This window comes from Catharus ustulatus, chromosome 9 (genome assembly GCF_009819885.2).
Source record: "Catharus ustulatus isolate bCatUst1 chromosome 9, bCatUst1.pri.v2, whole genome shotgun sequence".
Classification (NCBI taxonomy): domain Eukaryota; kingdom Metazoa; phylum Chordata; class Aves; order Passeriformes; family Turdidae; genus Catharus; species Catharus ustulatus.
In genome coordinates, this window is record NC_046229.1 from 3,170,437 (window position 1) to 3,198,188 (window position 27,752).

A 27,752-nucleotide genomic window follows, 5' to 3' on the forward strand; every position below is an offset into this window, starting at 1 on the left:
AACCATGGAAGCACTGAAAGAAAGACAGACATTAAGGGAATTTCTCTGCTACTGCTGGGACTACCATCCTGGGCTCCAAGATGTTTGTATGGGAGAGCCTGCAGCCCAAGGAAATGAAGCTGAATGCACTGACACAGCACAAATAAAATATCAAAAATCACCTGCAAGCCAGAATGGTTCCCAGACATGCCAGAAGCACAGCTGGCTGGGATATGATGTGCCCCAAACCTGTTGAGAAGCAGAAATGGTCACCAAACCTGCCACAAAGAGAAGGGATTGTGCAGGGTTCAGATTGAGCCTGGGACAGCTACAGCCCTCACCAGCAGAGCATTGCTCTGGCTGAGGATATCACAGCCAAGGGAAGGCACAGCAGGGAGAAAATGAGGGTCTGGATGTGGGAGTGAAGGCAGAGAGGCAGAAAAGCTCATGGAACCTCTGGTCAACACCTCAGAGTGAAGATGGTGCAGAGCGAATACACAGTGAGGGCAAAGTGCCTGACAGAAATTAGCACCCACCTCTGGAAAATAAAGCTGGTACCATGTGCACAGCATGGTCTGCACTGCATTGCCCTTCATCTGAGGAGGGAAGAACCCTGAACACCCAGGACTTGGATCTCAGCTCCCCCCTCCTGGGCTGTGGACATTTTTCTGCTTGATTTATAACGATTCAGAGACCCGTGCGGGGAGGAATATCACACTCACCCCTCAGCAAAGGGCACAAACAGACATGCTAACTCTGAGAATTAAATTCAGTCAGACTGACAGCTTAATCTTTGTATCTTAAATGTCAAGAGCTGGTATGGCAGAGACCCCAGGCAAGGACCACAGAGCAGTGCCCTGGCTGAGCCTTTGGGAGGGAGGTGGTGAAGTCAGCATCCTGTTCAGGAAAATCACTGACCAAGTGATCCCTCAAAGCCTGCAGGAGCACAAACCATGGTGAGAGAGTCTCACAGGCTGCTGGCTTTGGCCTTGGACTGCTCACATGCTTCCTGCAAGTTTACAGCTCCTGAGCCAGCCTCTCCAGTGTTTCTTTTCTACTGTGCAGCTGTTCTGGAGCAGGACAAGAAGCAGCTTTCAGCTGAAAAGCCACTGCAGAGCAGCCCCCAGGCTGTTACTGGGAGTGCTGGGAATACAGGGTGAGGGAGGAACAGCACACAAGGCATGCAGGAGGCACAAATATTAAATACCAAGGGTATTTTGGTGAAGTTGTATCCTGTGATAAAGGTGGATCAGTGTGCAAAAGGGAGTGATGCCAAAAGAAGGGGAGCAGAGAAATCTCCCTATTATTGGTGGTGGGTGCAAGGAAAAAGGTCCAGATTGTGGTAAAGACTTTTCCTGAACAGTCCTGCACTACTGCAAGTGCTACTGCTTTAACTAGGCTGAACTTTGGGCTTATCTTTGTTGAGCTCAGCCCAGGAGCTCCAGCCACTGCTTGGACAGGATCAAAAAGCCCTGACAGAAGGAAGGTGAACCCTCCCCACTGAGGGCTGCAAAAATCAGCACAGAATGACTGAGAATGAACCCCACCACCAGCCACAACCACATATTTGATGTAGGGAGTGAAGCTTTCTGCATGGATCAGAGTGCTTTTCTGAGGAAGATAAAAAGTAAACTACACACTCTGGAAAAGATGTTTTTCTGATTTAGCTGACAAGTTGTGTTTTCCTAAGCTAACATTACACATTTCCAACTGATTTCCTTCATAGCTACAAATGTTACACTAAATTAGCATTATTAAGGATAATAACACTGCAAGGGGTTTTGCTGACTGCAGGATCAGGGATTTATCTTTTTTCCCAAGGCAAGCACAATACCATCAGTTATTTCCTTTTCAACTCCTCCAATACTTTGTCCAGAGTATAAAATCGTAAAAAATTTCATTTTTACAGGCTGGTTCCCAGATAAAAGCAGAAATCAACTGGTTGCACAGTGAGTTCCACTGGAGAATTAACCCCTCACAGGAATCTCCCAGTAGTTAAAATAAACCCAGCTGCTTGTAGGCAGAGGAAATGACAACAGTTATGTTTGAGCTCTGATCTTCCATTTGCAGATCCAAATGGAATCTCCAAGATAACTTTTCAGCAAGGGAGGGTGAAGGTCAAGCCCAAGCAAATCTCTTGACTTCTCAGAGGGGTTTTATCTGCTGGCACTGCAGGATTTTGCCACTGCTGGCATTCACAAACCATTAGCAGGCACCCCAAATCCTAAGCCAAACACTACTGCAGTAAAACAGGCTGCAGAATGTAAAAATGTATTAGTGTGTTAATGCAGAAATGCTTCCCACTGCACAAGACCCAGAAACTGCCCTGCTCAAGGTCAAAACAAAAGCTCTGTTTCCCATTTAAGAACAAGCCCTTGCAAGAGAGGGTGCTCACTTGCCAACTTTCATAAAAAAGATTAATCCACAATATCAATATGAATATAATTTTTCATACTAAAATACAGATTTATTTTAAGGAAGTGGATAGTATTTGTATTACATTTTATAGGCCCCTATAGTTACATCTGGTCCTTATTTATTTAAATTTTATTCAGCTTGCATAATATTTTTGCTTACAGTTATATTCTCTAAGATCAGAAAAGCTAAAACCTGAAAATTCAATGGCACTATTCATTAACATTCCTTCTCTCTGCAGTCATAGACATTTGCAAGCTCTCCTTTGATTCTGAAATAATAAAACTAAGGTAATAAGATGTTTAGTGTAAAAATATATGACTTAAGTCAGAATGATAGAAAGAGCTATGTTCCTGTGAATCACATGCCAAAGCAAACCAAAGTTTTTCAAAAAGTATACATGCTCATTTTAGAGGGAATAATAAAACACAGAATGACATATTAAAACCTTAACTCTCTCACTCTCATTATTTTATTAAGTTACCAAAAAAAAAAAAAACCAAACCCAAAAGGAGTTTGCAGTGTGCAGAGCATAGCACAGGTTATAAAGAATGCATGAGGTGCTGGGTGTGTGACACAGGAAGCCAAAGGCAGGGTGTTCACCCAGCAGCAGCCAGGATCCTCCTGAAGCCCATCCTGACAGGTCCTGCTGCTTTCTGTACATTGTTAGCCTAAATTTTACGGCTGATTTACATTCCTGGAAGACATCAGCTCCTCCAAGCAAAGCCCTGCTACACAAGCAAGCCCTACCACCAGCTCAGCCCTTGCCAAAGAGCCATCCAAGACATGATTTGCAAAACTTCCTGCCCTAATTCCCTTTTGTGACAGCTCGTGTACGAAGCAGCTCGGGTCTGTCCTGCTCCTGCAAGGATGATGAATCCACCATCCCCTTTTCAGCTTCATCCAAGCAGGAGTCAAAGCCATTCCTCACAATTTCAGGCTAACTGCATTGACCACCCTGCCATTAAACTCTGGTTTATGAATGTGGGCAAGGCTTTAGGAGGAATTGCATTTTTCCCTCTCCCAACCGCAGGCTCTCCCTCCGCGCCACCATTAAAAACTCAGGGCTCCCATTCCTGCTCTTTATTCCATTGTTGGGGGATTTCACAGCAGCAGCAGCAGCAGCATCCACAGCCCATATATTGCTGGAACCTCCCCAGAGGCCAGTATTTCCCTTCTCATTTGTAGTTACAAGGTGAGCAGATTTCCCTGGAACACTCCCTGGATGTCTGTCTGTGCCATCACTCAGACGCTGTCTGTCCACACCTGATAAAGACATTTCTGCCTGGATTTAAACACAACAGAGTGGGGAGGGTGCTCCTTGTGCTCAGGTAGGTCCCCACTGCTGCCAGACTGCACAAAGCTGAGCTCTAGGCTTGGCTTTGGAGCAGGAGCAGCCAGGTTTTGGCAGCAGGAGCCCTCTCAGGGTAATTATCCCTCGCAGCTCCAGGGGCAAACACTGGGGCTGGAACAGCTGCAGCTTCAAGTCACAGTTTTCCTGATTATTCCCTTGTCCTTCCTTAACAGATGGGGTTTATTCAAGGGATGACTCACCTGGACTGACAGAATTAATCTAAATTTTCTTCTGTCAAACTGCATCCCACTCTCAGGAAGCTCCCCCAGAAAACCCTCTGGGCTACCCCAGGTGATCAGGGAAGATTTTTGCTCCCCAGCTCCAGAGTTAGGAGCTCTCACCAACTCCTGTTAGCTGAGCACAGGAATATTCTGTTATTTTTTTGCGTTCCAGTTCTGTTATTTCTTGTGTTCCAGCTCCCTGACTTTGTGGATCACTTTATTTTGCAGATGGAGCACCTTAAAGTTTGTTAATTGCCTTAAAAAATGCTTTTTATTAAAGTCAGCTGAAAGCAAAAGTACAAAAAGAAAAATAACATTCAAAGCAGACAACCCAGACTAAAAAATCCTGCCTAAGAGGTTTGATGTTGTTTACAACACAAACCACACAGGATAAAGTATATTTTTCTTCCTTTCTGAGGCTGAAATAATGACCAGCCCTACTCCACCTCCAGAGAGCCCTGAGTTACAGATGCTGCAGTTTTCTTTTATACCAGAGGTGCCTCTTCAGCAATTATCTGTGATTTCCAGCCCCAGCTGAGCCTCTGAGCTCTCCTCCCTCCCAGGTTCTCTAACCTGCCTGGAGGAACATCCCCAAACCAGCCTTGAAACTGCTGGGTGCCCTCTGGCATGGCTGAGTGTCTTAATCAGCACAGGCAGAGTCAATAACCACCAGTAATCAACTCAACCAGCAATCAATTATTCAGCTGGCAGCAAAGCAGTGCCCCCACCCTGCAAAAAAAGTGTTTGTATCTCAAAGCAGTGCCTTTCCCCTGTGCTGCCAGGAATCAGATCTCTGAAAAAGGACTGTCCTGGGTTACAGAGAATCACTGCAGGTTGTTTAATGGGTTGGGATTTCAGAGACTGGTGGGATGGTTTGGGTTGGAGGGACCTCAGAGCCACTCTCACTCCATCTCTGCCACTAGGTCAGGCTGATCTGCTCAACACCCACAACCTCTCTGGACAAACCCACATCCCACCTGGATGAGTAATTCCAAACAATTCCTTGATGCTCTGCTCTCTGAGGATTTAAGATGAAGAATCTCAAGGGTGTCCTGGGGAGCAGCCTCAAACCTCATTTTGGGGATGTTTCTGAAAACCCTTCTTTTCTTTTTCCCCCTGTTTTAAATTCCCACTCTGAGGCTAGTTTTACAAGTTTGATTGGACTACAACCAAAAGAAAAAATAAAAATCACAAACTGAAAGCCCTGTGCTTCAGCCAGCTCCACTCTGCACTTTAATTGCTTTAAAGCAGAGGCCATGTGCTGTGTTCTCTCAGGGGTACGTGGGAAGGTGAAATGAAAGTGAGTGAAGAAAAAGAAAATACTTTATAAAAAAATCAGAGCTTGGAGGGAAATGAAATAGAAGTGCTGCAGGGCTGGAGCAGTCTGAAGATGAGCAAGATGAAGACAACTCCCAAGGACAGCCCAAGCCTTTCCTGCCAGCACATCTTCCCAGCTGCTGCTCCCCAAGCCCAGCCCAGCCCTGGTTTATCATACATCACTGCAAAGCCTTTGCAGGTTAAGGGGATGGACATCTCCTCACCAAAAAACATTTCACAGGGGTTAAGACATCACTTTCCAGCCTCCTGAACAAATTAACCTCCCTGCTCGCAGGCTGTATTTTTCTAGTCTCTACTTGGTGATTCCTGATGAGATTCCTGAGGTTATGACTTAAAAGTTGCACTCTATATTTCATTTTGAAGCAGCCTGTCCCTGGCTGCCAGATTTATTATTCCAAAAGCTGGGCCTGTACATCTTGTGCTCAAGGAAGACATAAAATATTCTGGGAGAGCTTTCCCATCCCACGTGAGCTGCTGTTGAGCACCCCCAGCTCAGCATTTTCAGATCATTTTAGTACAACATGGGTGAGGCCCTTACAGGCTTGCCATGTCCATTTTAGACTTGACACACTCTGAGCAGCATTCCTGGCTTCCCCCACGCTGATAAATTACTTCTGAGATCCCAGGAGCTGGGATCTGTAGGCACTTCTGCTGAAGCCAATTACAGTTCATTCTAATTTCTCTGCACTGCAGCAAACTGTGGGTCCTGAACAGAAAATTTCTGCCACATGAGACCTTCAGGACTGATGAACTCCTTTGGTTTTGCCTTTTTTAAAATACAAAAGATGTCCATCTGTGTAACTGAGTTAAAACCAAATGACAGAGAGCAAGACTGATACATCACTCAGCTCCACAGAGCTGTTTTGTTATATTTTCTCTCTGAGCCATGAAACTCAGAAAGACAGAAACTTTCCAGCAGCCCTGAGCAGTATTTGCTTTTACTCCTCATTATGTCACGTGAACTTCGTTTCAACTCTTTGCAAAAGGTTTTCTGACTCCAGGGCAAAAAAAAAAAAAATTAAAAAAAAATGGAAGGCATCATCAAAATAATTTGGAGAAGATCAGAAGCACAAAGCAGACAGAAAAAAGGGAAGTTCCCTGCCCATGGCAGGGGGTTGCAAATGAAGGATCTTTAAGGTTTCCATCCCAAACTCTTCCAGGATTCTGTGATCCCACCAGCTGAGGAGAAGGGTTTGAAGAGAAGGAAGTTGTGGGGAATCCCAGAGAGGGTCTGTGCACAGGGCAAAGGAGCAGCTTAGGCTGTGGGTTCCCAAAAGCACCTTGTTCCCTATGAAACACCATTTCTTGCCTCTCAGTGAGCAGATTCAGAATTATGAAAAGAAACAGGGACTCATTTTGGGTAAGTCCTGTAAGCTGAGGATCTGAAAAGTGGGGAGTTGGACCTCCCTCCCTTCATGGTTTCAGTTACTGCACTCCAGTGCACAGACTTTTAAAATCAACTCCTAGGAGGACACTTTAATGAATAAACTAATGAAAGCATAATACTTAACCAAAACCATTTACTCCATTTAAAGAATAAAACCCTTTGCATTTTTTCTCATCTGCTCTGTGTAGCAGTTATTTACAGTTTTCATTTATTTATATTAAAATCTCATGAAAGACACACACCATATTGCATCTGACAGACTGCCATGTATTATTTCCAAATTCCAGCTAAATGAAAAAGCAGGGAGGTGACTAACACCAAGCAACTTAGTTGAATTTACTCAGCACTGAGGAGCTTGACAAAAAAGGGGGATTGGGGACAAAACTGTGCATGGCTGGAAAGAGTGAAAATTAACCCAGCTCCATCTGCATGGGAAACAGAGCAACTCATCCCAGCTCTACAGAACTGGACACTGGGATAAATGGGACCAAAACCTGAATTTTTTCCAGTTTCAGCTGTAATGCTGTAAAAGATCCAGCCTACACTCTGCAAAACAGAACTTTTTCTTTTTGAGCTCCTTTATTCTTTCCTTTCAATTTTTTTCCTCCTTTTTGTTTTTTTTTTTCCTCTCTGCAAGAAGACCACTACATTGCAACTGTCTGTACCTGCTGACACTCACTGCACTTAGATGCTTTGATGATATTCTGTGGAAAAAGTGCATTTAGCAGAGCAGTTCCACTGCCTGAAGAGTCTCTGTGTCAGGGAATTCAGGAGAGCCCAGCAAAGACACCTCTGCAACAGACTTGTTTACTGAAAGAACTGAATTTGACATTTAAAAAATCCAATCTGGCTTCTCTTCCACTGTAGCAAAGCATCTCTCAAATGGGAAGTGGAGAGGAGACAGCCAGAGCAGAGGCAGAGAAAGGTTTAGCATCACTAATTTGCTGAGCTCACGCTTGAACTGATACATTTTAATTTATCTGAAGATAATTTTTTAAAAAACCAGCATATCCAGCAGGCAGATTAAGCCAAAAGACACAGAAAATAATAAAAGATCACCTTTGGTTTACCTCTGTTCTGCAAGGGCTTTTGCTGGCAGGCAGATAAATCACAGTTTGTTTAAGCAGCTACTGAGCATTTCTGCTCTCAAGGCAGAGCTGTGATCCTGGCTGAGACAGCTCTGCCTCTGCAACATTAATTCCTAGTCCAGAATTCTGGTAACTCAGCTGCTTCCAACTCCTGATTCACAATGGTTAAATAAAAGAAAACACATTTGCAACCTCTAAAAACCACAGCAGAAAAAACTACTGAAACACCAACAGTTTTAACAGGAGCATCATCTGATGTGACACAAGGCAAAATTACCAATTCCTCATTGGAGGTTACAGCTGCCTTGCCCTCCCTGCCTCCAACAATTTATCAGAGCAATTACACATTAAGGGCATTATTATTTTCCATGTTTTCTTTGTCTTTGGCTGCAGCAAACATGATTTTAACAGAAACCCACCAGTGGGGTGTCCTTGCCCCCGACGATGCTGAGCCCGAGCCCTGAGCGACCCTTGGAGATCTCTATGGTCATCTCCTGCCCTGGGACTATGGGACAGGTTGCTGGATCCACTGGCAGTGGGGCTGGAAAGACACCTGGGAACATCAAAAGGGAAAGAGGGAAGTCACACAACACAGCAGGAAAATGAGAAGCGCCAAAGGAATGGCGCGACAACTAATTCAGCTTTTTTTGGATCTTCACCTTAATAAAATTGAGCTACAGGAGCACACTGAGTCACTTCTGAAGTCTCTAAACTGAGTGATTTGAGTTCTGGGAATAAATGCTCCCAGTAAAAGCCTGTGAGGACATCTAATTCAGTTTTAACCTCTACAGTTCAGATCATGATGGAAAAAGATATTCCTTCCAGGGCAGATAAAGCCATATTCCAGCACCATGGAATGAACAGCATGACCCAAATTGCCTTTCCTTCTACTTCAATCAATAACAAGATCACCTTTGTATGTAAAAATCAAGAAAAACAAGTGAAGACACCTTCAAGCTCTCAAAAACAGGTGAGAAAAATACAAACACACTATAAAATAACTTAGAATAAGTCATTGGATGCTCAAAGAAACAAAACTTCAGCAAAAGTTATCTGGAAAACAAAATGAAAACATCCATTTTAGGTGAGGGTGCTAAAAATAAATGAGACTGTGGCAAAAATCACAGGTTCCTACCACGGGTGGTGACTTCTGCTTCTGCAGAAAGGTAAGGAGGGGCTGGCTCCAGGGGAAAATCCTGGGAGCTCACCGGGGCTTTCGTGGAAGATTTGGGCTGCTTGAGCTGGCTGAGCACCTAAAGGCAAGGCAGAAGCAAGAGAGAGGAGCTGTCAGTCCCAGGAAGGTGAGATGTGGTGATTGTGCCTCACTAAATCCTCAAAACCAACAGAAGGAAAACAATTTCCACACCTTTAAAGAGAAGCCAGTAATTTTTAACATTTCCATCAAGAAAATTATTTTAGTGTCTTCCCAGTTAATCCCTTCCCCCCGTGAATCATCCAATCTTCAGCCAAATCAAGCCCTCAGAGCCTTCCTCACTGGTTAAAATAAACACAAAAACACTTTCCTGAACACACAAACATTTTCCTGAACACAAAACCACTTTCCTAAGCACACATACGTTTTCTGGGAGCTGCTCCTCTGGCTCCTGCTGATCTGCCACCCCTGGTGTGTCTGTGTCTTTACATTTCACATCCTAAAAAGCCAAAAAAGAAAGTGAGGTGCATTGAAAATGTCTCACTAGCTTCAATAAACTGTCCCCCAAAACTCAGAATGCTGATTCTGAATGCTGATTGTGGATGGAATTTAAGGTCCCTGCCAACCCAGCCCAGTCTGGGATTCCATGATTTCTCCATCTAAATCCATTTGTGCCACCAAACAAAGCTGAAGCCCAAAATTTAACAGAGGCAAAGCTGCAATGAGCACAAGGAATAGAGGAGTTATTAAAATCCCACAAGTTCTGAGGAGGGATTTTTAGGGAGATGATCACACATGCTCTGGGATATCAGAAATTCCCAAGCTGTGTAGGGACCCCTCAGTGCCCACAGCAGGAAGGGCTCCAAGTCATCTGCTCTCTCCTCCCCCTCGTTTTCTGGCTCTCTTAAATAAAGCAACTGCTTAAAATGCATCCTCCAGCCTCATTAAAAAGATTTCCAACAATGGTACTTCAATCACTGGCTCCACTTGTAGCCTAATTTATTTCTGTTCCTTTGCAATACACAAAAATGTGGTTTTATCTCCTACTTCTACAGCTGCTCCAGACAGGTACAGTGCCCTCCCTTGTTAGCTCTTCACTAAACTTAGGCCACTTTGATCCAAGAAATAGTTAATTTTCTCATCCCACATTAAAAACCCCTGATAAACAGCCTAGTTTGCAGAAAAACTAAGCACCAACTTCCAAAGATAACCTCAAATCTTTTTTAAGTATTCAAAAGCTACTCTGCATCTCAGAAAAAATTTCTAATTAAGATGACAATTTCTGCATTAAAAAAGGCAAACAGAATTGTAGGTAGCTGAGCTTGGAAATACTGGCCTTGTTTGCTGGGCTTTTATTATGTTAAAAGATGCCAACCCCCACAGGATCTTTTTTTTTTTCTCCCCTTGAATTTTTCTCCAAGCTTTGCTGTAACTCTACAACTGCAACTATTATCCAAAAGGATAACAGGAAAAAAGATAAAGTGGTGATCTCATTGTATTATCAGAGGTGTCAGGGGAGAAATGGGAAGACTGCTTTGTCATTTTCTGAGAGATTGTTTTAATGAGCAATGAAAAATTACTTCATACTTCCCTTTTTCATTGTGATATGTGACTAAAATCTGAAGCTTCATCTTGCACCACAAGCAAGCACCAGGCACCACCTTTACATCTCCCTGATCTTTGAACTGAGGCTGTGCTGCAGGTACTGAACAAAATAAGCACCAAACACACTCAGCATTTGTAAATGCTGCAGCCCAACTGCTTTAATCCAATTCAAACCCCTCAACTCCATCCAAAAGCATTTTAACCAGCCCCTCCTCTTTGCCAGTGCTTCAAGGATGTGTTTTCTGTTTGTGCTGAAGACAGATTATTGTTCCAAGTTCAAACCTTTAATGGCAAATGAATCCATTCTCACATACCATTTTCACCTTGTCACTTTAAATCTTCCAAGGGCATCCCAAAGCTCCCTCCATCAATTCTTTTCCAAGGACACCTTATGGAAAATCAGATTTCTTCAGCCCTCAGAAACCCAGGACCTTCCATGAGGCCACCTCAACCCCCAGCTAATAAACACACAGACTTTGCTTAACACTTCCACTGGCTCCAGTTCAGAAACAAAGTTGTTTTCCTTCCCCCTTCTTATCATCCAAGCCTACAATGATGTCCATTATACAACTTTATAGCTTTTAAAGTGATGAAGTGGCAACAAAGAGTATGTTGTGAGAGACTGACAAATTTATCAGCAACAGATGAATAGAGAATGATGTGAATTTTTTAACTTTCCTTTTATTGCAGCTGTCACTTGGTGAGACATCCTGCCCATGCTTTGAGCTGTACATACTTGTGGAAGATCTCTGCTGATAAGCACATACTTTTTATTTACTCAGTGAACTTGATCTTACTTGTTGACTTTTACATTCCTGATTTCTCCTGACACATGTCTGAGAAATTCAGAAACAATGGTGCAGTAGCACTGAGGCTCTGGTAGCAGCATCATGCTCTGAAAAACCAAGGCACTGTTTTCTTCTGCTTCCACAGTCACTAGAAGACTGCAGGACAAATCTCCCTTCCCAAAAACACCAATTTCTCTCTTCTCTTCTTCAAAATCTTCATGCTGGTTGTGCCTACAAACCCACTCCCTCCAGGCCACAAGCATCAGCACACTCCCAAAGCTGAGATCCACTCTGAAATATTTCCCATGGAGTTTTAAAATCCTGATGGTGAGAACACTGAGAAATTATGAAACTGGCTTTTGACATTATTTTTCATCCATTTATAACCCTGAACCAAGGGCTGGGCCAACTGAAGGCAGTATGGAGTGAGCAGCTGGGTCTGCAGCAATTCCAATACTTTTCTAAGTGCAGAACTTCGCCTTCTCTTACATCTCTGTTTTGGAAAACTCTTTTTCTTTCTTTTCTTTTACCTTTCAACTTGTGCCCTTTGGCTCCACACTTCCCTTCTTTCTTGCTCCAAGTCTGAAAAGAAGCTGCCAATATTTTCTGGGTTTCCTGTGGTTCCAGAGGCATCTTCCCCCCACACCCTACCTTGGATTGCTGCAGTTTCTTTTTCCTTTTTTAATGAAATTAAATTCACCACTCAGGGAGCTCCACAGCATCGTAGCCTACACCAAAAGTTCACTTTTGTGCAACCTATTTCATGTATTTTTATCTGCTTCAGTCTCTGAGCAATTTCTCACATTACCTTGCAATCCCTCTAAAATTTCTTGCCAAGTTGAGCAAGAACTCCAATAAAACCAGGTGAATGACACCTGCAAACACATACAGGAAAACTCTGATTCATTTCCAGTCCAGCCCATCAGAGGAATCTGCACTGGGCTACCAAACAGCAATAACTCAACCTTTTTGTGATCCATTAGGGACCTCAATCAATCCATGGGTGATTAATCCTGATGCCTGAACAGCACATAACACTTCCTAACTCTTGGAATTTGCACACTCATTAATTAAACACTTACTAGCTACAGAGCATTATGTATATTCAATTTATATTTGCAAACCCCAAGACATTCATTGCAGGGGACAGGATGGAGCAGGAAGAAAACATCTAAGAGGAAAAATATCCAGAAATGTCAGGTTTCCTTAGCTGAGGAAACACAGCAAGTCCTGCACTCCTTGAAACTCTCAGCAAATTCTGAGGTACCTCCAGGTTAGTCATGCTGAGTGTTTTCCATTTTAAACTTTTAGCACAAAGAGAAGAGATCAGAGCTGCCCCTTGAAGGACTTTCAGATTCCTGATAATGCATGAGCCTGACCTATTAAACAACAAAAAGCTCCATCTGTATCAGTGAGAAGTTCAGTATTTATTACAGTGCACACTGACAGAACCACATTAAACCACAAGTTATGGCCTTAATGCAGAAATCACTGAGAGCAACTCTATAGCTGTGTTATTCAGGAGGCAAGACTAGATTATGATAATAGACATCTTGGCCTCAGAATTTATGAAGCTATGAATAGAAATGAGAATATGATTTACAGAGCAGGCTTTTCCTAAAGTTTGTCCCACATGGATGGTAGGAGGGGAAACACAATCCCCACACTCACCAAGAACCCAAGAGAGGGCCAAAATTCTGGGTGGAAACTCTTAATGTTGGTATTTTAACAAGTTATACTGAGTGCTCAGTTCATGAGAACAGGCTGTGTGTGGAGCTGAGTTTGATTCTGCTTTTACACCTGCTGGGTATTATTTGACAAAAGTGTTGCAACACTCCAACAAAAAGGCAGAGAAAACCAACCCAGCCTGGTGAGCCTCCACATTCTAAACTCTAACCATCATTAAATGTTGTCTTTAGTCACTCACAGCTTTGTTGGATCCCTCATCAGTCAGGCTTTTCATGACAACTTCCAAACTTGGGTCCTCCTCACCACCTGCAGGTTCGGTGCCACCGTGGTCCTGGGAGAAAGGATTGACAAAATTACAAATAAACAGAAGCAGCTAAGCTGTAAAATTAGTAACAGCTAGCAGAAAAATCAGAGAGTTTTACCCATTTTTTGTTGTATTTTTTAGACAAGGTGGCAGGATGCACAGTTAAAGCCTCCCAAGGTGAATGAGGGATGGAAGGCTGGGCAGGCAGAGCTTGGAGCCCACCTGGCTGACACAAAGATATTCCCAAAACTGCACTCAGGGACATCTTTCCAGGCCAGACTGATCCCTGCTGAGTGTGGATTTGGTATGAGGAGCCTTTCTCCAGACCTCTGTCACATGCTCAGCACGTTAAAGGAGTCCCAGCTTCCTTCACACAGCCTGGGATAATCATGGAATGGTCTGGGAGGGAAGGGACCTTAAAGCCCTTTAGGTCCTAGAGGGGCTCTGAGCTCTCCCTGGAGCCTTCTCCTCTCCAGGTGAGCACCCCCAGCTCTGAAGCAGCTCTGGGGCCTCCTCTGGACTCTGAAACAAAACTATTTCTGAATTTTCATTAAACATTTTACATTTAAGTAAAGTGGACAAAGCACCTGTGTTCACTGTTGCAAAAAAATAACTCATTCTGTGGCTTTCTGGGGATTGAAACTTCTACCACCATAATTTTATTATGTTAAAAATAATAAATTAGTATTTAACATACTCTGTTTCTGGTGGCTTGCCCACAGCATCACAGCACAACACAGTCTTACCCTGTCCTGCAAGACCCTGATTTAAGGTGTATTTACTGTTTATCACTTTTCATATAACAAAGATAAAGAGATAAGATAAAGATCAAGAGAGAAGCTGAAGAAAATGAACACAATAATCCATGGTAACTATGGCACCCTGATCTTCCATTCCACCAGCCAGGCTGTTTAATGTGATCTGACAGGGTACATGGAGGGTGCATGTAAGACACAATGTTAAATATTTATGTGGTATTTCAAAGATATTTGAGGATATAATTTCAAGATATAAGGGCATTTTTTCATTATTTAAAGAGAGGCAGAGCTGCCAAAGAAAGCAATGTGAACTACTGTATAACATCACTATATTTGGTTATGTTGATTTTATATAATAAAAAGATACCAGCTAGAAGTAAAAACCTGCATTTACTTATAAAACAAAGATAATGTAAATAAAGAACTTGCCATTAGTGCATGAAACTCAACCCACAAGCACCTACCTCTAAAGGCAGACAAGGACACATTTTGGGAGAGTTTAATTACAGCCATTTGACCACAGTACTGAATGTGCCTAAACAAAGCTTTGTGCTTCAAAATATTAAAGAAATCTGGGAACAAATGCAGGTATTAAAGAGTCAACAGAGCTGAAATGAACTCTGTGAATTGTAGAGTAATTTATAAAGCACCAGCTGCACCTGGGACTCACTGCTGGTGTGGAGGAGAGAAGGAAAAGCCAAAACATTCCCCAAAAATGACTCAGATCCAAACAAAATATGAGCAGTTCTTGCTGTGTGCAGCACTAGGCCTGCAAGGAGCAGCCATCAGGGGTAACATAATTTGGAAAACAACAGCAAGAGTGCAAACAGGAGCTTGCAACCAGGAGATGCTTCCAGCCTCACCTCCCGTGGCCCCGTGCTGAGGGATCCCAGCCAGGCTCATGGAAATACCAGGAGTTCAATGCACATGAATTTATTGAGGCAAGACCAAACCCCAATTGAATTACAAAACATCTTTTGCTTTATTAGCTCAGATAGAAATAGAATTAAAAAGCAACAGCAAGGCTAAGCGTGTAGTTTATCTGGAAAATTTAGTTACACCATATTGAGATGTCAAAATGATAACGAGTGTGGCGGCTGCAGGGATTCCTGGTGCACAGAGGAGCAATCAGTCTGCACTGGGGCTGAGGTAGCAACAGGAATCACAAAAAACACACTGCCAACATGAGCACACCCAGATTGTTTTTGCATTGGAGGATTATTCCAGGCAGAACTGCCTCACCACAAGCACCAGAAAAAGGAGCAGGACAGGAGGTGGCAAGGTTTGAATCTGGAGCCTTCTCTCCCTCCTGTTTAATACCTGCCTTTAATGCCATGCAGGTCTGTCAGTAACAACCAGATCAATAAAAAAGAGACAGGGCAAAATAAGCCCTATTAGGCCAAGTCTCTACCCAGTGCATTTTATGATCCCAGGTTCAATTAGAGAAGGTGTTCGAACTTATCATGAGCTGCTAATTATGATTAATCTATGCAATTTAGCAGTCTCTAATTAAAAACAACAGCCCACAAACCTTACCTCAATAGCAGAGTGGGAGCCTGAAGGCAGTGGGAAGGGAGTGACAGCCATCTGGTTGACTGCATCTTCACTTCTGTGAAGAAAACAACACCACGTTACTCACCAAACCAAACTTCTCTGAGCTGGTTCTGCCCATTAAGAAAACACCTTCACGAGCATGACAACTGTTTTTTACCACAGCTAAAGCTTAAATCATTTCAGTTTTGCTCTCAGTCCTTGCTCCCCAGCAGATCACATCCCCCATGGCACCAGAGGGGGCTCATCTGGGACACACTGACTTCATGTCCTTTGAAAATGTAATTTTGTGTGGATTGTCAGAGGATGCAGTTGGAGTTTATGGTCCCTGCACATCCATAGAAGTGCTCACACTTACTCAGCCTCTTTTAATGGTCTCTGCATCTCTAAACTGCTTGTTTACAGTTTCACATTCATGTTACTGAAATGCAATACCTGTTTTAATACAACAGATTGCTTTTTCTATTTTTTGTTCATTTTTGCTGTGGTCTTTTCTAAAAGATTCAATGTAAAGATTGGAAGAGACTTTATAAAATGCAGGGAGGAGATGAACACTGATTCTCCCTACATACAAAGTGAATTATTTTTCCAAAATGCTTATGATGTATAGCATCCTTTTCTCTCTCTTTAAAACTCCTCTGAAGTTGACATTTGATTAATTTGTTTTTTTATTTAACAGCATTCTGCCTTGCTGATGTTTTTCCTCGACTGCCATTTAAACTGATTTGTTTTTTGGAATTAACTCTGCATTTTTTTTTGGCCTCTGTAAAACCAAACCAGATAACAGATGACTTCAGTGATATCATTTAAGGCAAATCATCAGAATGGTTTGGGTTGGAAGGGACCTTAAAGCTCACTCAGTGCCATGGGCAGGGACACCTTCCACCATCCCAGGCTGTTCCAGGCTGGCCTTGGACATTCCAGGATCCAGGGGCAGCCACAGCAAATCTGGGAACTCTCTCCCCACCTTCACAGAGAAGAATTTCTTCTCAAAATCCAACCTAAATCTACCCCAGCCAGCTTGAAGCCATTCCCCCCTGTCCTAGCACTTCATCCCTTCTCACAAAGTCCCTTCTCCAGCCTTTTTGCAGGAGCCATCAGTGATGTTGCACTTCCCAGTTCTAGATGAAAAGAAAGGAAAGGACTTCTTGTGGCTCCTCCAGGTTTGATTTCTGCTCCTCTTTTCTGCATTCCCTGTTACTGTGAGCAGAATTTTCTCCTCTTTAATTTCTGGGATAAACTATTAGGCTACTATGTGCTTCAAACACATTTTATGGAAGAAAAATGAAAGAAAAAAAGTCTCATTTTCCCCCTGAAGGGTTAAAACACATGGAGCTAGCATGTTCTGCTCACTGAGGAACAACACTGTGAATCAGCACAGCAGCAAATGGGAGTCACAGGCACTGGAAATGGCAAATCCTGCAGGCAGAGGTTGGGAATTCATTTACTGATCTTCAACCACACAGCTCAGAGGAGCTGTCCTGGCTCCCAGCCTCTGCTCCTGGCCCTGCTCAGAGTGAGAACCCAGCCTGGGAGTGGGTACAGACACAGGACAAGCCCATGGATTTCATCAGCATTTCACAATTTCCAAGTGCATTTTACCCCACAGGGCATATTGGGCAAGGACATTTTCCCTGCTCTTATCTTTGTGAGACATCAATCTCATTATGGTTGGTGCTTTTCTAACCTACAGGAATAAATCAGCACAGGGGAGGCCCCCAGTGATTTTGTGATTTTTTCCTTTCCCTGGCAATAGTTTATGTGGAGCACAATCAGCATGAAAACCAACCCCACTCTGCAGTTCACAATGCAGGCTGCATGCTGTGCAATTAGGAGCAAACATGGAAATAAAGAGGAATATATAGATAAGCTTTTGTAAGAAATACCCTAAAAATTGCCAGACAGAAGCTTCATGACAAAATAAGGGTGTAATTAATTATCCAAACTAGTTTTCACTTCATATACACACACCTTTGTATTTTTTTCCATCAGTGGGAAAAAAAATACCTTTATGCAGCTTTAAATGCATGGCCATTTTCATTCCAAGCAATAAAAAACCCACTTATATTAATTCCCTGGGAAAAAAAAAAAGCAAAAATATAAAAAACCCCAAGGTTACACAGTGTCACAACTTGTAATCTCCCCCTGCTAGGACTCGTACATATTTAAATACTTTAATGCTGCTTCAAAGGAGAATGCTTCAAAGCAGAATCAAAGTGGGAATATATTTTAAAGTGACAGATCTAATAATAAATTGCTGTTTCTGCTCTCCACTTCCACAAGTGTCCTCAACTAAAATGTGAATTTATTTATGACTAAAAGGAGCAATCATTTTCTTTTGATGCAGGGGCAGACAGCTCAGAATTCTGAACATCATATTCAAATTACAGTGACTGCAGATGAGCATTCAACAGATTTGCCAATAGTTGCTCCAGAACCACCTCCAAAAAAGCTGTTCCCAGTTACTGGTGCTCAATATTGCTTGGGGTTAAGGTGTCTAGACCTTCACACTCCAAGGTTTCATTCCTTAGCATATTTTAGTTCTTTCTGGTCTAAACAGCACCCCTGTCTCTTGTAGACCAAAAAATAAAACTGCTGATGTTTTGCTCCATCTGTGTGCCTTTGCAGCTTAAGCAAAGACAAATTACATTTATTACTGGCTTAAATATCACAAAAACTTGGTAGAAAAGAAGCCTGAAGAGGCAAATCCAAATCCAAAGGAAGCACCCATTCCATGCTGCAGGAAGGGAAGCTGAAGTTGGGTGAAATCCCAAACCAGACCCACTCAGAGGGGCAACCCCAGCACCTAAATGATTTAATTATCCAGATTTAATCCAGATGCCCTCTGGATGTCTGAACCAAGGGAGAACCTCCTGCCAAAATATCTGCAGCCACACAGCTCATCAGCACTGACAGCATTTGAACAACAGCTTTGCATCAAGAACCAGAAGAAAAATCCAAAAGCTGGCATGAAGTGACACAAAATCTTAGCTAGAACAGAGCTGTGGAACAAGGGAATAAATGTTTCCTCTGCAAGGACATGAAGTCTTGCAGATTATCCAAAGCTTCTTGTCCACATCCTGCTTGCTAAGTCAAAATAATAATAAAAAAACATTCAGGGTCTTGTATTTTTTAATCTTTGTCATCCCTCTAGAAGCTCCTTTGGACAAGAGGAGCTGCAGGAGAGCTGCACACTGAGCAGACACCCTGGGTTTCTCCCCCAGCTGCAGGACCTTTGTGCTGTGCATCCTCCTGAAAAATCTCTCCCACAGCAGCAAGAACAGTCTTGTCTGCACTTCCTCTCCATCCACTCCCAATTACCTGGGAGCCACAGGCACAGGTATTTTAAATGAGCAACTAATGTTCATATAAACTGCAGCTTAGGTCATCAAAGGTTCTGAAGAATCCCAAATTACTGAATTTCCTGAACCATGTGCCTGTTCCCACACGTGTATGACAGAGAGGAGGAAACAGCTCTGGAGAAAGCAGGAAAAGTTCAAACTTGCACACTCACAGGGCTCATTTTTAAAGCTTTCCCACATGAAAGAACCTCAGCAATCAAAGCAAGTAAAAACAGGAGTTTATACTCTTAAAATATGGCCAATTATGTGGGTTTGAACAAACGTAAAAATGATTTCTAAAGCATGGCAGTATTTGAGAGTGGCACTAAACATGAGATGTCACTTGTAGAGGCTCTGAAAGAAGAGGCAGAGTCACAGCAATGAAAAAAAAAAGTGCTGAACAACCCAGACACTCCCCAGTCCTTGGAGCAGAAGGATCCCTCTCCTCTGCACATCACCATAAATAACAGGAGATTGCACCTGGAAGTGGAAGGAGGGGCTGGGTGACAGATTTGTGGAATTCACAATCCCAGCAGCAGGAAGCAGCAATATCAGAGCAGTGACTGCAGTGTGGGAGGGCTCAGGACAGGTAACAGATGGTATTTAAATCAGAAAAATCCCTCACTGCTAAAGCATTTCTCATGGTTCATCACAGCACAAGGCAATTTTCTTTTAAGGGATAAAGGTAGACCAGGGAATGACTCACAGGACTGAACACAAAGGGAGGATGGTTTGAAATCAGTGGAATTCACTTTGATTCAAGCATTCAGCTATATTTGATCTGCTTATTATACCAGCACTGAAGCACCAAAACAGATTAAAGGCAGTTAATTGAGCATGGAAAAAACACTGGGTTTGCTGAATCATAAAATTCTCACTGTAAAAGAGCACTCTGATGTAAACTGGATTTCCTACTCCAGATGTAAAATGTAATTATATTGTTTCATTATGCATGTTACAGGGATGGACTTAGAACACATGACCAAAACCCACAATGGGTAGGAACACATCCTATTTTGGGAACTGGGGCACAGACACTCCTCAAAGAAGCAAGTCCCTTTCTCATATTATTACCTGGCTAATTCCTGTTGGAGAATCAGAGCAAGAATTTCAAAAGGCAACAAAGACATTACATCCTTTATTGCCCCTGAAAAAAAGGAAAGTGACACTTTAACTGCAAATCTTTTAGATGCTCTTAGAAGCTCAAGTAATTAATGAGAACACTGGGAAACAGGGCTGTGTTAAAACCTATATTTTGGAATCTGGCCAAAATCAACTGTTTTAAATAATCATCGTCAACCTAATTGAGGAAAAGATGCTCATAAAGCAGAGTGAGCAGCCTTCAGACATAAGGGGGTGTCTGTGATTCTCACAACAGCTACTGAGCTGTGTCTCATCAGCAAAAATTCCAGGAAAGGGTGGGAATGCAATTGTAACACTACCTGGGTGTAAAACAGACTTTTATAGCACACATGGTAAGTCAGGATTTTAGCAAAAAGTCAAAAAGGCTGAGGATGCCTTTCAGCCTTTATCTAGAAAAAGAAATAAATGTGGGGCTGGAGCTGGATAATCTTTAAGGTCCCTTCCAACCCAAACCATTCTATGATTCTCTGAAGTTATTTAATGGTAGTTATTACAGCTCTCACAGAAAGGCTTTTCTGTGCCCAGGAATTTCTGGGCTTCTTTCCCAACTGATTAAGGAGTTTATGGAAACATCCCCCTGCCCTGCACATGAACCAAAACACCAGGAATAGGAAAACCTGGATGCTGTTTCCTGCTTCCAAGTGGAAAGCAGCGTGCTTATCACCCAGCATCCTTCATCTCAGGGAAAAAAGGTCTCAGGCTATCAGAAAGGGCACTTGGAATAGCCCAAAAATTCCACCAGTTTGGCTTTTATGCCCTGAATCAGCTCAGTCAGGACCTTTTTAGGCTGTGGATTGATGTGTTTCTGGGAAATTATAATCTACTCAGGTTTTTCACTGGTGGAATGAGAATATTCATATTTTTATGAGCATGAAAACCAAATTAATTTCTGTCACAACTCCTGCAGTCCATGCCATTTTGCTATGGTGAGCTGTGGTGTAACTTAGCCAAAACACAGAGGCACAAAAAGGCCACAGCTCATGTTTTCACTCAGCAGCATCCACTGGGTTTGTGCTCTGAGGTGGAGGAAAGGGAAGCACCAAGACAGGCTGGGCTCATGGAACACAGTTTGCATGAGAAGAGAAATAAAATCCACATTTAAGAGAGACAGTCTAATTTGTCTTTGCTAGAACTTGACCACACATCAAAAAACAAGGGACATTGATTTTCTCCCCATGTTTGGGGCAGTGCTAAGGACATCCTCTCAGTGGGAGAATTCCCTTTTATTGCTGCTCCTGGGCTGAGCAAACAAACCCCTCAGTGGTCAGTGGAGGGCCAAGAGCAGGGACAAGATGTTGTGCCCCTGGGAAGATGGAACTTTACAACCTCAGCAGCAGCATTTAAAGTAGAAATTGTTTGTTTGGTTGGTTTTTTTTAATTCTGAGATGGAAACAAGAATCACCCAATGGTATTTCCAATATCTATTTCTAGTGTCTCTTGAATATTTGAGATGAATTTTCACCTTGAAACTCACAATCCAAAAAGGAGAATTTTAGCTAAGAACCTATGTGGCCTTTGTGTCTCTAACACCAAGGATCTCCAGTCCATGGGAAGTGGATCTGACAGGGCCCATCTCCTGGAGTTCTGCTTGGAGCTTGGCTTGGGCTTCCCCAAGTTGTGGTTTTGCCTCTGGAACTTCCAACCAGACACATTTTCCACAGGCAATTAAATAATGGTGAGTGAGCCGTGGGACGTGACGTTTAATTTTCAGTGGCGGGGGAAAGTAACACAGGAGCTGCAGGCAAGAGAATTAATCTCCTCCAGATCCTCTGAGCTGCCAGGGATAGCAACTCATTCCTCATGGTGCTAATGCTGCTCTTCCATCATTTCTGGGCATGCTGCACCAGGCAGAGCCGTGGCAGTAAATGTACACATTTATATGCATTCACCCACAGATTATTACATTGTTCACAGGGAGGCTGTGGATGAGCCAGGAATATAAAATAATATCAAGTATGATGTATGTGTTGGTGGGAAGACCACCTTATAAAATGGCATGGGAGTAAGTGCCCAGCTGGAATTTATTCATAAATACACATCCATGGAATTCCAGCCTGTTAAAGCATGTATGAGTCCTGGGAAAGAGGCAGCTCCTTCCCAGACCTCCTGCCCAGGGTCAGAAGAGCAACATTTCCTGAACTACTGAGGGAATGCACGCAGGTGTCTTTAATTCATGCACAAAGAGGAAAAATTTTCATGCTTGGAGCAAAAGAAAAATGCCCACATGTAATTTTTATGCAGATGAAAGGATGTTTTAGCATATTCCCTCCCACACAATCCATCCCAGTGCTCCTTGGCAAAGTCAGGCTTCCCCTCTGTACAAACAAGCCCTTGCTCACTTTCAAAATCCTCTTTTGATGCCCACACAAAGGTATCCTTCAGAATTCCACCCAGCCCGTGCTCCATGTGCTTCATCCCTGCTCCTTCCCAGCAATCCCAATCCTCTGCACCATTTCCATCCCTCCTGGCTGGATGAACCAGCTGCCCTCCCCAGCCCTGTGCTGAACCATCCCAAAGCACTTCAGGAAGTTGTGGGAGAAGCAGCTCCCAAGCCCAAGAGGAATAGCTCAAGTTTTCAGCAAACACCCCTAAAATAAGCATTCACTTCCATGAGATTTATTATTTTTTTACATTATTATGGAGAACCCTTCAACAGTTCCAAGAAGAATATTCAGGGAAAAGGCTTATAAACCTTCAAAGAGAACTGAGAAAGTTCAGCATGTGCAAAGCAGGCAAAATATGTAAATATGTCATGGAATTGGCTAAAGTGCAACAAATGTTCTGATGAGAGCTGCTCTTACCGTATGAAAACCAGCTTGACCTTGGATGGGGCAGTTTTAATGATTGCAGAAGCATTCTGGTGGCTTCTTCCATACAATATCTGATTGTTTATCTGTTAAAAGAAAATGATTTTCATGTAAGTGGAGGAGTACACCTTGTTCTAATTTATACCACCGAGACTTCCAAGTTTACTGTGGGATAAGGAGATAAGACTCAAAGAAAATGTGGTCTCCAAATCTTGATCTATATAAAACAGGAACCAGTGCAGAGCTAATTTACTGTTATTAGTAAACCACAAACGAGAGAAATACTTTTTTCCCCCACAGATCCCTTGAATGGGTTTTATGGATTATTCCCAGATTTTTGGAAAACAACTCGATCTGAAGAGAATCATACAGATGTGACAACAGCACAGATGTTCAGACAGACCCTCCTGCACTTTGCCTGCAGGCTCTGGCCATTCAGGAAAACTGGCTGCTAGGATTGTGCTGACTCCTCAGCCCTGCTGAAGGAAACAGGAGTGGGAGTCAGGGAGATGAAGGACAAGTTAAGGATGTGACGCTGCCTCACTTTGGCTGTGCTGGATTCACACCTGAGCACAGCAGCAGACACCAAAAATGACTCTGGACAGGAGGAAATGCTGCAGCTTCCAGGGGAAAACAGCCTGAAAGGTCATGGCTTGGAGTGGTCAGCGCTGCTGTGGCCACAGCAGCAGGACAGTGAGTGACCCCTGTGCTGGCACTGCTGGGCACCTGGGCTGGGGACAGTTTGGAGTCCCCAGGGAAAGAGGGAAGGGAAAAGGGCTGGGAGAGAGTCTGGAGAACCAGGAGGGGCTGAGGGGGCTGGGAAGGGGCTGGAGAATCCCTGAGGGAGCTGGGAAGGGGCTGGAGAATCCCTGAGGGAGCTGGGGGGGCTCAGCCTGGAGAAAAGGAGGCTCAGGGGGAATTTCTGGCTCTGCACAAGTCCCTGCCAGGAGGGGACACCGGGGGGATTTGGGATCTGGGAACAGGGACAGGAGCAGAGGGAATAGCCCCAAGTTACACCAGAGGAAACTCAGACTGATATTTGGGAAAATTTCTTCATGGAAAGGGTTGTCCAGCCCTGGCAGAGCTCCCCAGGGCAGGGTAAATTCCCCATCCCTGCAGGGATTTAAAGCCCTGTGGATGTGGCACTTGGGGACATGGGGCAGTGCTGGGGAATGGTTGGACTTGGTGTCCTAGAGGACTTTTCCAACCTAAACAATCCTATGCTTCAGTACTGCAGTTTTTTCCTCCCACTCTAAATTTACAACATAATATTTACATTCACATTTGATATACCAATGCTGCTTAAAACAATAATGACAACGGAGCCCAGGAACAATTTAGTCGTGATTATAGAAGGAATTTTTGTTACTGCAGATGTTTGTATTGGATTCTGGGTTTGTGATCTTAGAAGGATTTTTTTTTCCTTCAAACAAGAAGCAACAAGCCAAGTCTCCCAGCCTGGTGTGATATGGGCCAGTCAGACACATCAGGAATATTCACAAATCTTATTTTCAGAGGGTCAAAACATGATGCAAGTTCATCAGTGAAATGAGGACAATGCAAGGACAAGAATAAATCCCCTAACACTTGATTACTGACTGGGATTGAAGTGCAAAACTTTTACCTACCAAGTCTTTTATTGTACAAAGAGGGACCCAAGAAAGGTCTAAAAGGAAATAATATCACCATTCCCAAAGAGTTAATATGGTTCTGTCTGCAACTGCAAGGTGAGAAGCAACATCCTGGGTCATGCTTCGTTAATCAAACATCAATTTAAAAAATCCAGTGGCAAAAATGAATGAATGCTCAGCTGCATTCTGGCTTCAAGCTCAACTTGAAATTTTCAGTGAGTTTGTTGACTTAATTTCTCTAAGTTCAAGAATAAATTGTTCACTGGGAATACTGTATGCTTTACAAATTGTTTGGATTTAGTTAAATTACCATCCATTTTCCTAAACAGCAGACTTCTTAGATTAAAATTTATAGTCTTTACTCTGGCTAAATTAATCCTATTCACTACACGTATCAAATAGTCCAAAATTTAATTAGCTGTGAGCTGGGTCTCTAAGTTATAATTATTTAATTACTCCAAAATGAAAGCATAATCAAAGTAATATATCTCCACAAGGTTTTGGACTGTCCTACAGAGTTATTACACCCAGTATTAATTTTTCATTTTTTTTTTTAAAGTACACTTTCTTCTGCAAAATAAATCAATGCTCAGTTAGCTGCAGACACCACAGTGATGAGCAAAACACCAAAGCCTACTTAAATAAAACAAAACAGAGAACATCTAGGATTTCAGAAGAAACACCATTTTAAATCTTTCAAATTAAATAAAGTAACACGTCAGATTACCCAAATACTGCTCTGGGAGTCAAAACCTATAAATCTGTGCTTTGCTTTTTGCATTAGAGATTAGAAAAGAAAAACAGGGCCTCGACTAAGCAAAAGAAATAAACTGATCTAAATCAACCTCAACTCTTCTTTAAATATCTCCTTCCATAACTCCTTGGAAAGTCAGCAGAGCTCAGAGAAAGATAAAAACTCGCTGCAGGTATGAGGTCAGGTCAGCACACAAGTTCAGCCTTTAATGTAATCACACATTGCTTTATGGCAGATTTAATCACAGATCCCAAATGCGCTGTTGCTTTCACCTACAGAAGTTTTGGTTTACAGTTTCATGCACTGAAGTAGCAGAAAGTACAAACTCACTGAAATCCGAGCTCTTGGGTTCAGAGGAAAAAGTCTCCAGGATTGTTTGCTTCTCAAACTTTAATTTGCAGAAGAGAAACATTAGATATGGATATTAAAAAAAAACCCCAGCCCACACTGTTTTTACTACGTGGCAGTAATGGAAATCCATAAAATTAGTATCATCTGATTTTTATGAAAATCAAGTTAAATGATACCCCAAAGCTAGTAAAAATACTGGCTTAGCTTTCTGTAATAATTATTTCTCTGTACAATGCACTGGGTTCCTTCTTACCACAGGAATTGCAGCATTTCAAGATTCAACCAGACTCTCTGAAACAATGGGGAAAGTTTCAAAACCTTTTTTTTTTAATCAGTCAAACCCCATAAGGTATGCCAAGCAACAAAAGCAGGAGGAAAACACTGGAGAGAAAAACTAATTAAAAGGTGAATTTCCCCTCTCCTCACCAAATTTCTTGCTGGGCACATGTTTAAACATGTGCATCATCTGAAGTGATCAGCAGACCATAAAATCCATAAGGACAGGAAATATCCTGCTCTGAGCTGGCAGCTGATCCCTGTGGTTCCCCACCTGGGGAGTGTGGAGAAAGGACTCTGGGAGCCACAGATTGCCTGTGCCCTCCTGCCCAGCAACCTCCACCTGCTGCCAGCCTGGAAATCACCACCCACACCCAGCCTGGGCTGGGCAACTGCACACAAAGCACAAAAAAAGGGATTTGCATCCTCTTCTGAAAAGACCAAAAGGACACTGGAGCAGTTTGTGCAGAGAAGCTGTGGCTGCTCCATCCCTAAAGAGTCCAAGGCCAGGCTGGACAGGGTTTGGAGCAGCCTGGGACAGTGGGAATTGTCCCTGCCCAGGGAATTAGGTGAATTTTAAGGTCTCTCCCAACCCAAACTATTCTGTGATTCTGTTCTGTGATTCACTACCAAATAAACTGAGAATTAAATGTCAATCCCCCAAATCTTACAACAGAAATGGCATTGTGAGTTTGGCTGGGGAGTTCATTTACTTGGGCAAAATACTGCTGTATCTATTCTATTATTACAGCATAACTTCTATTTATCTTACCACCTTAAAATAAAATAGCAATAAAAATGCATTTAGCACAAAAGCTCTCTGGCTTTGAAATATGACAAAAATGGCATAAAGAAATAAAATGCAATAATTGTCTCTCAGGCAACAGTCCAGAATGGACAACAAGCAAACTTTCACAGCAATTTTTGACTCTGAACACTGGCTTTTACTCTTTCAAGAGGTGCTGTGGCCTCACAGAATAAAACACAGAATGGGTTGGGTGGGAAAGGACCTTAAAGCTGATCTCATTCCAACCCCTGCCATGGGCAGGGAAAACTCCACATCCAAACAAGCAGCTTCTTTCCAAATCCTGCCCCACCTTCAGCAAGAGAAGGGGAGGTGGCAGAACACCCCAACATCAATAATTCAGCATAAGAAGGGCTGCAAGCAGCCTGGTTTATTAATAGAACCCAGCTGAGTCCCTCATGGGGAGATGATAACAATAATAACAATAATGCTAATAATGCTAATAGCAGGGTGGATTATTCAGTGTGAACAAAGCTCCTGACAGGACAGGCCCACGCAGAGCTGAGGAGCAGCAGGACTCAGGCACAGGAGCAACTCCAGGTGAAGCTGCTGAGCCATGCTGGGCACAATCAGCCCAGCCTAACTGAGCCCAGCCTAACAAGGCACGAAGCAGAGCAAGCACCTGCACTAAAGCAGCAGGAGAGCGAGGCAGGAGCACCACAGATGGTTCCTTTGCTTGGGGAAAGAACAGAAAAGCAGAACTTGTGTCCTGTAAAAAAAAAAATCCTTCTGCACAGGGACCAAATTCTGACCTGAGTAGTTTTCCCACAAGTATAAAAGTAGGATGAAAGGACTTTCTTCCCTCAAAAAGCTGTTTTCTCCAGCCACATACCCATCTAAAATACATCACTGAAGAGGTGTTAAAAATTAACGTTCACATGAAGGTTTTTCATGCACATTCCTGCATTTCCATCAATGTCAGGTTGTGAAAAGAAGCCAGGATCATGCCCCCAAAATGCTACTGTTGTTTGCAGAAGCTAAAAGTGAGCATTAGTTCAGCAACAAAAGATTTTA

General features: G+C 42.9%; 1 protein-coding gene across 1 annotated transcript in view; it reads right to left on the reverse strand.

The window, feature by feature from the left end:
* The window catches only part of PATJ (PATJ crumbs cell polarity complex component), a 135,969-nt gene that overhangs the window by 22,767 nt on the left and 85,450 nt on the right, over nt 1–27,752 (reverse strand). The window contains exons 28-33 of the mRNA XM_033067305.1: nt 22,916–23,007; nt 15,616–15,688; nt 13,256–13,348; nt 9,360–9,434; nt 8,918–9,035; nt 8,202–8,335 (exon numbers count right to left, since the gene is read on the reverse strand). Of these exons, the coding sequence (XP_032923196.1) occupies nt 8,202–8,335; nt 8,918–9,035; nt 9,360–9,434; nt 13,256–13,348; nt 15,616–15,688; nt 22,916–23,007 (585 nt within the window). The remainder of the gene's footprint in view (nt 1–8,201; nt 8,336–8,917; nt 9,036–9,359; nt 9,435–13,255; nt 13,349–15,615; nt 15,689–22,915; nt 23,008–27,752) is intronic.